This window comes from Microcaecilia unicolor, chromosome 6 (assembly GCF_901765095.1).
Source record: "Microcaecilia unicolor chromosome 6, aMicUni1.1, whole genome shotgun sequence".
Lineage (NCBI taxonomy): Eukaryota > Metazoa > Chordata > Amphibia > Gymnophiona > Siphonopidae > Microcaecilia > Microcaecilia unicolor.
In genome coordinates this window covers 87,998,796-88,013,907 of record NC_044036.1, presented here as the reverse complement: position 1 = coordinate 88,013,907, position 15,112 = coordinate 87,998,796, and the positions used below count along the sequence as shown (strand labels likewise).

Below are 15,112 nucleotides of genomic sequence, written 5' to 3'. Positions count from 1 at the left end.
TTAGCAGCTACAGACGCCCATCTCTCCTCTGCTGATAACCACGCCCCAGTCCCGCCTCTGACACGCCTCTGACATGCCCCCGTCAACTTTATTCGTTTCCGCGACGGAGTGCAGTTGGAAACACCCAAAATCGGCTTTCGATTATACCGATTTGGGCGCCTTTGCGAAAAAAATGCCCATCTCCCGATTTGGGTCGAAATATAGGCGTTTTTCTCTTTTGATTATAAGCTGGATAGCCAATGACTTCTCATAGACTACCTTGTCATGAGGGATGCTTTCCAAACCAAGATGCTGTTGTTTCTACTAAATTTTCCTCCAGTTCTTTAAAACTGAAATGCTTCCATACATTTTTCCAATAATTTTTATTGTCTAAGAAGCAACACATTTCTTTTATTTAAAAAAAAAAGTGCTATCAAAGTGAGCTTCATCTACCTTAAGCCAAATCTTTTTCTCTTGTTCTGAGCCACCAGGGGTCGCTGCCTTCTCTTCATCTGTGTCCTTGGACTCGCTGTGCCTGGCAATGCAGGGAAACCAAACACCAAAGGGCTGATGCTCTGATAAATCAGGAAAGGAGGGTTTACAAGTCTAAAATGGATTGAACAAAAGAAAAAGAAAGAAGATAAGATAGAAAGTTTCTAGAGAGCACTGAACCATACGTTTCATACTCAGTAGTAAATATGAGATTGACATCCAAAAGAGTTATCCTTCTCATAACAGGTCACCTTAAGTTTGGTACCAATTGTAAGTATAATTATAGAATGCAAGCACTTGCTTGTGTAAATGTGACACGTGCATAAGTGCGAGTCTATTGCTTAGATATATTCTATAACATAGGTGCTCAAACTGTTTAGCATGTAAAGGGTAATGGGGTGTGTCTATAGGTGTGGCTTCGGTGGGGTATAGGCGGGTCTCACATTTACACACATAACTTACAGAATACTGTAAGTTATGCAGTAAAGAGGGGCATTTTCGATATGATGTCTAAATCCGATTTTGGACGTTTTGCTGAAAACGTCCAAAATTCACGTGACAAACATTGCAATTCTCGAACCAGAAAAACATTAATCTTTTTGTTACAAAAATGCCCTTTGCTAGACTTTGTTGTGCATAGCACATCTATCTTTTGGGAAAATTTAAAAAATGTACAAGGCAAAAAAGCATAAATCAAGCCAATGGGACTTATGGGGGGGGGGGGGGGGGGGGGCATCATTCTTAATAGACTAGCCACACAGACATCCCAGTAGAGCAGTGGGGCATCCTAGGGGGCACTGCAGCAGACTTCACATAAAAGGCCCCAGGTACACTTCTCACTGTTATCCCCTCCAAAACCCACCAAAAACCTAGTGTACCCAACTGTACACCACTACAACAGCCTTTATAGCAGCAGATGTCATCTTTATGTGGGTACTGTAAGTTTTTGGTAGGTTTGGGAGGGTTCACACTTTCCAGCACAAGTGTAACAGTTGGAGTAGATTATGGGCCTGGGTCCCCTTCTCTACAGTACACTGCACCAACCACTAGGCTACGCCAGAGTCCTACTTGCTGCCCTAAAAGGATTGGCCATAACTTCTGAAGCTTCACAGAGACTGGTATGTACTGTTTCTTTCACATCTTTGGGGGGCAGTAGGGGGTCAGTTACCACTGGGAGATTAAGGGCGGTCATGCCTTAATCCCTCCAGTGGTCATTTAGGTCACCTTTTTGTGACTATCAGGCTTATTTTCGAAAGAGAAGGACGCCCATCTTTCGACACAAATAGAAAGATGGGCGTCCTTCTCACAGGGTTGTCCAAATCGGTATAATCGAAGGCCAATTTTGGATGTCCCCAACTGCTTTCCGTCGCAGGGATGGCCAAAGTTCATGGGGGCATGTCGGAGGTGTAGCGAAGGCGAGACTTGGGCGTGCCTAACACATGGACGTCCTCGACCCATAATGGAAAAAAGGGTGTCCCTGACGAGCACTTGGATGACTTTACCTGGTCCTGTTTTTCTTATGACCACGGCACAAAAAGGTGACCCAACTGACCAGAAGACCACTGGAGAGAATCGAGGATGACCTCCCCTTACTCCCCCAGTGGTCAATAACCCCCTCCCACCCTGTACTAACCACTAGGCTACTCCTGATTTCCTGATGAATGCTTTAATCACTAAGGGCTCCTGTTACTAAGGTGCACTAAAGAATTTAGCACGTGCTAATAATTAGTGTGTGCTAAATGCTAAGAAGACTTTATTCCTATGTGATTATTAGCATTCAGCACATGCTTAATTTGTTAGTGCACCTTAGCAAAAGGAACTCTTAGCTATCCTTTCCTCTTTTCTGCAGTAAATACCTAGAAAGAGTCTCTTGGAGGACAGATCCAAAACTCAGACTATTAAACATACGGGGTTTTTTCCCATAAGAAATTTCTGCCAGAAAGTTTGTTGCTGAACAAAGAACTGAATAGGATATCAATAGAACTTCCGGACTGTCATCAGACTCAGGATGTCCTTTACCAGGTACTTAAGCTAGGAAATTATGATTATTAACTATGGAAAATTATGCTCCTAAACAAACAGACTGTAAGACAAACTCCTTATTAACTTAACCTCAAAACCTCCTATGAAAGACACAATCTATGCATTTGTCCATGAGATTCTATAAGGAAAATTGATCCCTTCAAAGTGATGGCAGTCTTCCTCGTTATTCTGGCAATGACTGAGTGTATCATGGGAGTCTTAATTTAAGCTTCAAGTTTCTTCTTGAGTAATTTGCTCATTTTTTTATTGCCTTGGGTCCATAAAAATGCTTAAAGTTGCATCTATATACCAGATATTAACTATTGGATGGTTGTCACATGTTGATAAACAGAGGGAAAGATTTGCCTGCTAGTTAGTAAATAAATAAATAAATAAATAAAAACAAACTACACATTCAAAGAAAGGACAATTTGTTTAAACATGTAAGAGAAACGAGACTCTGATAGACGTGCTATCCTTTATGGTCCCTCTCTGATTCTATGTCAGATTTCTTTGATTCCGAAACAGATGACATTAGAGAAATTATACACTAAGTTAACTTTATAGTGGACCCCACTGCACCTTTCTTGGTGAGGCAGATTAGAAGCAATAAAAATGGTCTTAACACCAAAATTGAACTACATTTTTGCAATGCTTCCTCTGTACTTCTCAGATATAACCACATAGAAAGAAAACTGTCTGAGTTTTTATGGAATAAAAAGACCTCATGTATTTCCCTTCAAAGAGCTAAACTGTCTAACACTGGGAGAGAGAAGAATTAATTTCTCAAATTTCCGACAATATCAAGACACCTTCCTTTTAAGTAATAGTGCTTTATGGTTTACACAAGGAGAAATACAGCTATACGTTATACAGTGGTGGAAATAAGTATTTGATCCCTTGCTGATTTTGTAAGTTTGCCCACTGACAAAGACATGAGCAGCCCATAATTGAAGGGTAGGTTATTGGTAACAGTGAGAGATAGCACATCACAAATTAAATCCGGAAAATCACATTGTGGAAAGTATATGAATTTATTTGCATTCTGCAGAGGGAAATAAGTATTTAATCCCTCTGGCAAACAAGACCTAATACTTGGTGGCAAAACCCTTGTTGGCAAGCACAGCGGTCAGACGTCTTCTGTAGTTGATGATGAGGTTTGCACACATGTCAGGAGGAATTTTGGTCCACTCCTCTTTGCAGATCATCTCTAAATCATTAAGAGTTCTGGGCTGTCGCTTGGCAACTCGCAGCTTCAGCTCCCTCCATAAGTTTTCAATGGGATTAAGGTCTGGTGACTGGCTAGGCCACTCCATGACCCTAATGTGCTTCTTCCTGAGCCACTCCTTTGTTGCCTTGGCTGTATGTTTTGGGTCATTGTCGTGCTGGAAGACCCAGCCACGACCCATTTTTAAGGCCCTGGCGGAGGGAAGGAGGTTGTCACTCAGAATTGTACGGTACATGGCCCCATCCATTCTCCCATTGATGCAGTGAAGTAGTCCTGTGCCCTTAGCAGAGAAACACCCCCAAAACATAACATTTCCACCTCCATGCTTGACAGTGGGGACGGTGTTCTTTGGGTCATAGGCAGCATTTCTCTTCCTCCAAACACGGCGAGTTGAGTTCATGCCAAAGAGCTCAATTTTTGTCTCATCTGACCACAGCACCTTCTCCCAATCACTCTCGGCATCATCCAGGTGTTCACTGGCAAACTTCAGACGGGCCGTCACATGTGCCTTCCGGAGCAGGGGGGACCTTGCGGGCACTGCAGGATTGCAATCCGTTATGTCGTAATGTGTTACCAATGGTTTTCGTGGTGACAGTGGTCACAGCTGCCTTGAGATCATTGACAAGTTCCCCCCTTGTAGTTGTAGGTTGATTTCTAACCTTCCTCATGATCAAGGATACCCCACGAGGTGAGATTTTGCGTGGAGCCCCAGATCTTTGTCGATTGACAGTCATTTTGTACTTCTTCCATTTTCTTACTATGGCACCAACAGTTGTCTCCTTCTCGCCCAGCGTCTTACTGATGGTTTTGTAGCCCATTCCAGCCTTGTGCAGGTGTATGATCTTGTCCCTGACATCCTTAGACAGTTCCTTGCTCTTGGCCATTTTGTAGAGGTTAGAGTCTGACTGATTCACTGAGTCTGTGGACAGGTGTCTTTCATACAGGTGACCATTGCCGACAGCTGTCTGTCATGCAGGTAACGAGTTGATTTGGAGCATCTACCTGGTCTGTAGGGGCCAGATCTCTTACTGGTTGGTGGGGGATCAAATACTTATTTCCCTCTGCAGAATGCAAATAAATTCATATACTTTCCACAATGTGATTTTCCGGATTTAATTTGTGATGTGCTATCTCTCACTGTTACCAATAACCTACCCTTCAATTATGGGCTGCTCATGTCTTTGTCAGTGGGCAAACTTACAAAATCAGCAAGGGATCAAATACTTATTTCCACCACTGTATACTGGAAGAAGGTTTACTTTGTCTCATTCCCCTTAATCTTTTGCCTACAATGGCTCTGGGCAGTTATGATACATCTTACCCCAGTATTATCTCTTCTTGTAAGGTATGTAAATATTTAGAAGACAAACTTACTGATCTACATAACCAATTCTCAGCCAGACTGGTATAACTCTAGTTTTCTTATTCAAAACCATCCTGTCCAATCAAAAATTTGGCAAACTGCAGTTATTTTGGAGCTGATTTGGAAGAGCTGATTACAAAATTTCAGTTAATAAACAAAACTCTGCTGAGTTGCAGGTGGAATTTTATTTCTGTGATCAGCTGAGGTGCAGCATTGAAAACCTGAAATTAGATCTTAGAGATCTATTGAGTACATGAGATTTGAAGCTTGTAATGCAACATCTGGGAGCCCACCCAAAGCTGCTACTCAGATAGATAGTCTCTTGACATCTAAACCACAAATGTATCATTAAAAAAGATAAAGTGAATTTGGGAAAATGATTTAGATGGGACCAGGAGCAGACTGACAGTGATCTGGGCTCCCGAGCACGAAGGGTCATAGGCCTCTAAACATCTATCAAAAATGATTAGATGGAAGCTAGAGGAGAGTGGACCCTACTGTTGTGGGCTGTCGGGTGCTCCTTATTGTAATGGTCAGTCTGCCCCTGGATTGGCCCTTTACCCCTAAACAATATGAATATATATTTTTCTAATTGTTTATTTTCACATGACAGGTAATACATGGGTAAATTCAAAAAATAGTGCTGAAAATTAAGCTCCAGATGATGTGCCCCAAGCATGAATTCAATAACGGCAGTTCTGCACAGATATAACCTGCGCGCATAACTCATAGGTATGCCCTTCCCACAGCCAAGCCCCCCCCTCCCCTTAGAAGTTTTCAGCAACAGAAATTGCACATGCAGCTTCTAGAATAGCAATATTTAAGGCACTCATTAACTCCAGTTAACAGCCAATTATTAAAATAAGTTGTGTGCACAACTGATCTTATTCTAAAAATTGAGCACCCCACTTTGCATACTCAACCCCAGATTCTAAATAATGATGTCCAAAATTGCGTGTCCAAATTTGTATGCATGCAAATAAATTGAATAACGAGCCAGTTAACCTCAATAATTGGGTGCTCGTGCCACTGGCTATGCACTATTCTATAAGGCATATTGCCTAACTCTACTAGTGTATAACTCAAAAGAAGGTGTGACCATGGGGATGTCGGAGAATTTTGAAAAGTTGAACATGTAATTATAAAATACGACATCAGCGTACCGAACTCGGGCATCAGTCTTTATACCAAATATCAGCAGGCGTAAGTCTGGCACCTAGGAACGGGAGTCAGCGCTAAGTGCGATTCTGTGCTTAGTGCCGATTTTCTCTGGTGCTGAATTTTGAGCACCATTTACTGAATCCAGCACTAAGTGCAAAGTCGGGTGCCCAAATTTTATAGAATTAGGGGGGCAATATACAAGTCCAACAAGTACACGAAGTTGTACTCCCACAGAACTCACAGCTCCTGCCCCCCACCCTTACCCCTCGATAAGATCTAATAAGAAGATGTAATGTATCCTTATGGTCTTGGACAAGTCATTTAACCCTCCATTGCCTCGGATATGAATTTAGACTGTAAGCTCTCCAGGGACAAAAAAGTACCTACTGTACATTGCTATGTTATTATAGGAAAGAATAGGAGGACTTTTCAGTTCAAGTGATTTCTGCAACTTGCTGGAACTAATGAGCTATGCTTGGTGTTCCCTTCCAAAACACAGCTATGCTATGCTATACAGTTCTTGTATTTCGCTAATTAAAAAAAAAGTATTCTAAGAAGATCACACAGTATAAAACCTGCGTAACAGGAAATTACAATAAAACATTTTACAGATAATACTACTGAAATTTTCTCTTTAAAAAAAAGTATGTCTTAAGAGTGTAAGGAAAGGCAAAGTGTTCATGAGGGGAGGGGGCAGCAGCATTTATGGAGTAAAGCCACAGGCAATCTTTTTGCCTGACTGGGGATTTGGCTACAATGATGCTTCTCAAGCACCTCCTACAGGCACAACTGACCAATCAGGTTTTCAGGATTACTGTAGCAAAAACGAATGAGAGAGATTTGTATCCAATTGGTGTTCAAAATATGCAAGTGGCTAGGTATGCCTCCGGGAGAGGGGTTGGGAAGCACTGAAGTACAAATTGTTGCTCATGAACCTGTTTGTGTAAGAGAAGCGTATCTGGTCCAAACACCAGCACATCTGTAGGACAGAGCTTTCTCCCACCAAAACTCCTGCATATTTCTGATCTAGTTCTAAACACAGCTTTTAAAACATGCACAAAAAAACCAAACATGGGAACTGAAATGCATTTTTTTCCCAAGACTCTAAAAGTAAGGGATTAGACAGAAACATTGGATTAATGACTCACTAACTCCCTCTCTTTCAGTCCTTGTGAGGTGTTATGTTAACACTCTGTCACTGCAAGCGTTAGAATTTTTGTGAACAAAGATTCAGCTAATCATCTCTGACTGGTGCTAGTGCAATTTCCTCTGGCCACCTCCTGCTGACATATGGCGCCTCTGTTATACATAGAACATGGAGATTGACATTGAGACAGGCGGGCTGAGAGGTGCACGGTTCTTGTGGTAGCTCAGAAAAGCATCTGCTGACAAAGATCATTTTCTAAAATACCTGCAGGAGTGCACATGTATTAACCAGCACATGAAGCAGGAGCAGCCATTTTACATAGATGAAGAAAGGAATGGCATGGACCCTGTAGCTTTCATTTGGAGCTATCACCATGCATGCATGCAAGTAGTGATTTCACAACTTTCACGTGTAAGTGGCACCACTTCCACGTGCAGCTGTCCCATTTTTAAATCTTATATATTTAAATGCCACCAGTTAAGTGGTTTCACTTTGGACATAGAAATAAACTACATGGGATTAAGGAGCATGATTCCTTTAATCCCTTATGTAAAGCCCTTACCAAATCAAGCAGGGGTTTTTTTTTGTTTGTCTTTTTAACCTGTGCATAACTATGAGCAGATCTGAATTCAGACATGGACATTTTTTCCCTATTCATATGCATTCTCTTTATAAAATGGAGAATATGTGTGCTGATTGTATTGCTGCCCAATTCAAGTCCACTGTTCACCCTACCTGAGTGGGAGTCCTCCACCTACAGTCCTGCCAGTGGGTGGCGCTGTTTCACTATCACATTTTCAATGGTAAGGGACAGGCAAACTCTGCAGGACTCCAGGGAACCTGCCTGACCCTAGCATTGAAAACACAATATTGAAGCACCACCTCCCACTGGAAGCAATGCAATTGGAAAACTCCTGCTCAGCTTAAGGGAACAATGGCCACATCCACTTGCAATTTCTACATGCTGTGGATTTCCATGTAGAAATAGTGTCTTTCTGAAATGAGCATTTACACATGTATGTGATATACATGTGTAAATACCACTACTTATATATGGATATGTTTCTACAATAATGGCCCTATTTTGGGAAATCCCACACTGCTGTTTTCTCTAGATATAACAGATTCCTTTTCCAGTCATTATGGCTAAGGGAGAATTGATTTCACCTCCTTCAGAGAAAATTCTGAAATATTTTGTCAGTGGAGAAGGCAGTCAAACTTGACAGAGCCCTGGACAATTTCAATCTAAGTGGAGGGGAGGAGTAGCCTAATGATTAGAGCAGTGAACTGAGAACCGAGGAAGACAGGTTCTGATCCAACAGTTACTCCTTATGACCTTGGGAAAGTCGCTAAACCCTCTATTGCCTCATAGAAACATAGAAAATGATGGCAGATAAAGGCCCTATGGCCTATCCAGTCTATCTAGCTATATCATGTGCTATCTTTTGTATGAACTTAACTCGTGTGCCTGATTGTAACTCACCGTGAGCTAAATCCAAATAAACAAAGTGCTCTTACCTTCACAACAGGCTCTCCAATCACCATAGAAACAGGACATTGCACCGGATCCTGGTGGGAAGTACAGGCCTTTGTTGCCCACTGGTCTGAGTACCCTTTGGGAGTGTAGATCCCACAGTCCATGGTGCTGCCTTCGCTCTCAAAAGGCTCACATATCCCATCGCCATCATAGACATAGCATAAGCTGGGCTCCCCTAAAATAAGAGCAAAATTACATTCCTACTTCACAACAGAGGAATATTCCCCTTGCTTATTGACAAGTATATATGACAAATAACTATTACTGTAAAAAGAATGACTTTTTTATTTCTCAGTCTTTTTTTTCCTTTTGTAGTGCCTTGCACACTGTGGTGCCCTTTTACAAAACTGAGGAAAGCACTAACGTAAGCTTACTGCAGCAAAAAATGGTAAACCACAGGGTGAGCTAAGGCATCCCACAGTAATTTGACCATGTGCATGCACTACACATGCTCTAATTATTTTTCTTTTTTAAATTTTTGGCGCAGAGGGCTTGTCTGGGGAGCAGACAGAAAACAGAGAATTAAACATCAGTATTCTCAATGGAGAAGGGTAGATAGTGGGGTTCCCCAGGGGTCTGTGCTGGGACCGCTGCTTTTCAATATATTTATAAATGATCTAGAGATGAGAATAACTAGTGAGGTAGTTACATTTGCTGATAACACAAAGATATTAAAAGTTCTTAAATCGCAAGTGGATTGTGAAAAATTGCAAGAGGACCTTTCAAGATTGTGAGACTGGGCATCCAAACGGCAGATGACATATAATGTGAGCAAGTGCAAAGTGATGCGTGTGGGAAAGAGAAACCCAAACTATAGCTACGTAATACAAGGTTCCACTTTATGAGTCACCGATCAGGAAAAGGATCTAGGTGTCATCATTGATGATAAGTTGAAACCCTCTGCTCAGTGTGTAGCGGCGGCTACAAAAGCAATTAGAATGTTAGGAATTATTATGAAGGGAATGGAAAACAAAAATGAGATTGTTATAATGTCTTTGTATCACTCCATGGTGCGACCGCACCTTGAATACTGTGTGCAATTCTGGTCACTGCATCTCAAAAAACATATTGCAGAATTAGAAAAAAAAGGTACAGGGAAGGGTGATGAAAATAATAAAGGGGATGAGCGACTTCCCTATGAGAAAATGGTAACATGGGTAGGGCTCTTCAGCATGGACAAGAGACAGTTGAGGGGAGATACGGTAGAGGTCTATAAAATACTGAGTGGAGTGGACTGGTAGAATTGCTTGTTTACTCTTTCCAAAAACACTAGAACTAGGGGGCACATAATGAAGCTACTAAGCAGTAAATTAAAAAAATATATACATTTCTTCACTAATGTGTAATTAAACTCTGTAATTCACTACCAGAGAATGTGGCAAAAGCAGTTAGCTTAACAGGGTTTAGACGGTTTGGATAATTTCCTAAAAGAAAAGCCCGTGAGCCATTATTAAGATGGGACTAGGGAAAATCCACTGCTTATTTCTAAGATAAGTAGCAAATGTATTTATTGGAACAATACCCGACGTGGCCACGTTTCGCCCTCAGGCTGCGTCAGGGGTATAAACTATTAAAAACAAACAAAACACAAGTATAAAAACATGTATAACCATACATATTAACAATGTCATAAGCATGATTCAACTAATAAAAGGCAATTATATAAAAAAGAGATTCAACATATATAAAACAATCCTTTAAGAGTTCTAAAAAAACATGTATAGACATACATGATATCATCTGTAAAACAAATATTTATAATTATCATTAAAATCATACATCACATAAAATATTTTATCAGAACATCTACAATTACTCATATCACATTTATAACTCTCAATAAAAAATGTTAAGATCATACAATTAGAATCAAAACATTTCAATGAAGAGGGGAAGAAATTTCTTTATACATACCTATCAAAAGTGTATGTAAATATATCATACACACTAGTAGTTCCAAAATCTAGTTCTACACAGATATAAAAACAAAAGATAAAAATATAATCAGACAAGAAGTATATCTAAATGTGCACAAAACCTTTAAAAGACTCTAGACATTCTAGTTTCTCCACTGATATTCTTAACACAAAACCAAAAAACCTCCTTAGAAATAAATAACCAGTCCACATTACTGCTAGAGGCAGGAAGCAGTTCACTAAATAAAAGACTTCTCACAAAAATATAACAACAGAGGAAGCACTGCAAGCACTCAATCTTCAAAACAACATCTAGTAGGTCTCCATCAGATCACAGCTAGACTCCCTACATATTCCAAAGATGTGCAAGATGAACAGAAATAAAGCAAACACTTACCCACTTATCTGCTACTTCCAACTAAACTGATATGCATTAGCATTACTAGCTTCTGAGACCCATGACTCATATAGCATCATCATAAGGTTAAAGGTCATCTCCAAGCACATTGCAAGTATCTTAAAGGGCCAGATAGCTATTTTACATTGGAGAGCCAGATTTTAAAATAAACAGTGCTTAATTGTGAAATGTTCATAAAGATTACAAAACTGATGATCTAAATCAATAAAAGCTTACAAATGGGTATAAACACAATGCTTTCAAAACCGAAAACTCTAGGAATAAGTAATGTCCACATTACTGCTAAGGCAGGTAACAGTTCACTGAATGAAAAATTTCTCACAAAAATGTAACAGCAGAGAGAGCACTGCAAGCACTCAATCTTTAAAAACAACATCTAGTACGTTTCCATGAGATCACAACTAGACTCCCTACATATTCCAAAGGTGTGCAAGATCAACAGAAATAAAGCAAACACTTACCCATTTATCTGCTACTTCCAACTGAACTGATATGTATTAGCATTACTAGCTTCTGTGAGACCCATGACTCATATAGCATCATCATGAGGTTAAAGGTCATCTCTAAGCACATTGCAAGTATCTTAAAGGGCCAGATAGATATTTTACATTTGAGAGCCAGGTTTAAAATAAACAGTGTTTAATTGTAAAATGTTCATAAAAATGGTGATCTAAATTAATAAAAGCATATCTAAACAAATGGCTTTTTTCTATCTGGCCCTTTAAGATACTTGCAATGTGCTTAGAGATGACCTTTAACCTCATGATGATGCTATATGAGTCATGGGTCTCACAGAAGCTAGTAATGCTAATACATATCAGTTCAGTTGGAAGTAGCAGATAAATGGGTAAGTGTTTGCTTTATTTCTGTTGATCTTGCACACCTTTGGAATATGTAGGGAGTCTAGTTGTGATCTCATGGAAACGTACTAGATGTTGTTTTTAAAGATTGAGTGCTTGCAGTGCTCTCTCTGCTGTTACATTTTTGTGAGAAATTTTTCATTCAGTGAACTGTTACCTGCCTTAGCAGTAATGTGGACATTACTTATTCCTAGAGTTTTCGGTTTTGAAAGCATTGTGTTTATACCCATTTGTAAGCTTTTATTGATTTAGATCATCAGTTTTGTAATCTTTATGAACATTTCACAATTAAGCACTGTTTATTTTAAAATCTGGCTCTCCAATGTAAAATAGCTATCTGGCCCTTTAAGATACTTGCAATGTGCTTGGAGATGACCTTTAACCTTATGATGATGCTATATGAGTCATGGGTCTCAGAAGCTAGTAATGCTAATGCATATCAGTTTAGTTGGAAGTAGCAGATAAGTGGGTAAGTGTTTGCTTTATTTCTGTTCATCTTGCACATCTTTGGAATATGTAGGGAGTCTAGCTGTGATCTGATGGAGACCTACTAGATGTTGTTTTGAAGATTGAGTGCTTGCAGTGCTTCCTCTGTTGTTATATTTTTGTGAGAAGTCTTTTATTTAGTGAACTGCTTCCTGCCTCTAGCAGTAATGTGGACTGGTTATTTATTTCTAAGGAGGTTTTTTGGTTTTGTGTTAAGAATATCAGTGGAGAAACTAGAATGTCTAGAGTCTTTTAAAGGTTTTGTGCACATTTAGATATACTTCTTGTCTGATTATATTTTTATCTTTGTTTTTATATCTGTGTAGAACTAGATTTTGGAACTACTAGTGTGTATGATATATTTACATACACTTTTGATAGGTATGTATAAAGAAATTTCTTCCCCTCTTCATTGAAATGTTTTGATTCTAATTGTATGATCTTAACATTTTTTATTGAGAGTTATAAATGTGATATGAGTAATTGTAGATGTTCTGATAAAATATTTTATGTGATGTATGATTTTAATGATAATTATAAATATTTGTTTTACAGATGATATCATGTATGTCTATACATGTTTTTTTAGAACTCTTAAAGGATTGTTTTATATATGTTGAATCTCTTTTTTATATAATTGCCTTTTATTAGTTGAATCATGCTTATGACATTGTTAATATGTATGGTTATACATGTTTTTATACTTGTGTTTTGTTTGTTTTTAATAGTTTATACCCCTGACGCAGCCTGAGGGCGAAACGTGGCCACGTCGGGTATTGTTCCAATAAATACATTTGATTCCACTGCTTTGTTGTTTTTCATCTACTGTTTTGTAAGCAGTTGTGTGCCTTTTTGTTTTTTTTGTTTTGTAAGATAAGTAGCATAAAATCTATTTTACTGTTCTGAGTTCTTGCCAGGTACATGTGACCTGGATTGGCCAATGTTGGAAACAAGATACTGGGCTTGATGGACCTTTGGTCTGTCCCAGTTTGGCAATGCTTGATTAGTGCAGCTACATTGCCAAGTGTATTCCACCTCAGGTATACACATGGCAATTTCTTCACAAAGGCAGTTAATAAATCCATATCAATAAAATAAAAATAAATAAATTGTCATCTTACTGCTACAGTTTTTAAATTGGTTAACAATATGATTTTCTTTAAGCTGTGTGATTAGAAATCTAAGGTCAGGTGAATTTTAGTAATTAATGAATCTAGAGCATTTATCAGAAATAAATAACTCACGACGAAATGCTAGAGCCATGCTTTGCCTAAGGAATAAAGTAATAGTTTGAATGATAACCATAACCAGTACAAGAGGCGGTGTCTCTTAGCACATTTAATAAAGGGAATCAATTATGTATTCATTATTGCCTCCGCAACTTTAGTTCTCAGTCTTTAGAGATTACGGGACCTGTTGCCCCACTCTAGGCTGAAGTTAAAACATTTGAGCATTGGCAGGCTCAAGATTATTAAAGCATTGAGACCTTAATGCTAAAGAAGTTGGGTTGACACTGTCTATCTGAACTTTAAGTGATAAACTTCAGATAGACAGTGTCAACCCAACTTCTTTAGTATCACATGGAGGGGCATAATTGAACGAAAACGTCTATCTCTATGGGCGTTTATCTCCGAGAACGGGTCCGTGAAGGGGCGGACCGAACTGTATTTTCGCAAAAAATAGACGTCCATGTTTTATTCGACAGTTTGTGAGCTGGGCGTTTTTGTTTTTCAGCAATAATGGAAAATGAAAGCGCCCAGCTCAAAAACGAATAAATCCAAGGCATTTGTTCGTTGGAGGGGCCAGGATTCATAGTGCACTGGTCCCCCTCACATGCCAGGACACCAACCGGGCACCCTAGGGGGCACTTTTACAATAACAAAAAAAAGGTAAAAGAGCTCCCAGGTGCATAGCACCCTTCCCTTGTGTGTTGAGCCCCCCAAATCCCCCTCAAAACCCACTGCCCACAAGTCTACACCATTATTATAGCCCTAAGGGGTGAAGGGGGGCACCTACATGTGGGTACAGTGGGTTTGGGGGGGTTGGACGACTAATAAGCATTAAGCAGCAAAATTGTAACAGGTAGGGGGGTAAGGGCCTGGGTCCACCTGTCTGAAGTCCACTGCACCCCCTAACAACTGCTTCAGGGACCTGCATACTGCTGCCAGGGAGGTGGGCCTGGGTCCACCTGTCTGAAGTCCACTGCACCCCCTAACAACTGCTTCAGGGACCTGCATACTGCTGCCAGGGAGGTGGGTATGACATTTGATGGTGAAAATAAAAAGTTGTGAAACATTGTTTTGTGGTGGGAGGGGATTAGTGACCACTGGGGGAGTCAGGGGAGGTCATCCCCGATTCCCTCCGATGGTCATCTGGTCATTTAGATCACTTTTTTGGGACCTGTTCGTGTGAAAAAAGGGTCCAACAAAAGTGGCATAAATATTCGCTAAAAACACCTTTATTTTTTCGATTATCGCCCTTACGCGTACATCTCTCCTCGGCC

The 15,112-nt window shown here is 39.9% G+C and overlaps 1 protein-coding gene across 1 annotated transcript in view; it reads right to left on the bottom strand.

The window, feature by feature from the left end:
- Positions 1-15,112, bottom strand: part of PAPPA2 (pappalysin 2) — a 440,672-nt gene that overhangs the window by 209,588 nt on the left and 215,972 nt on the right. Inside the window, 2 exon segments of the mRNA XM_030206931.1 lie at positions 433-585; positions 8,911-9,104. Coding sequence (XP_030062791.1) covers positions 433-585; positions 8,911-9,104 — 347 coding nt within the window.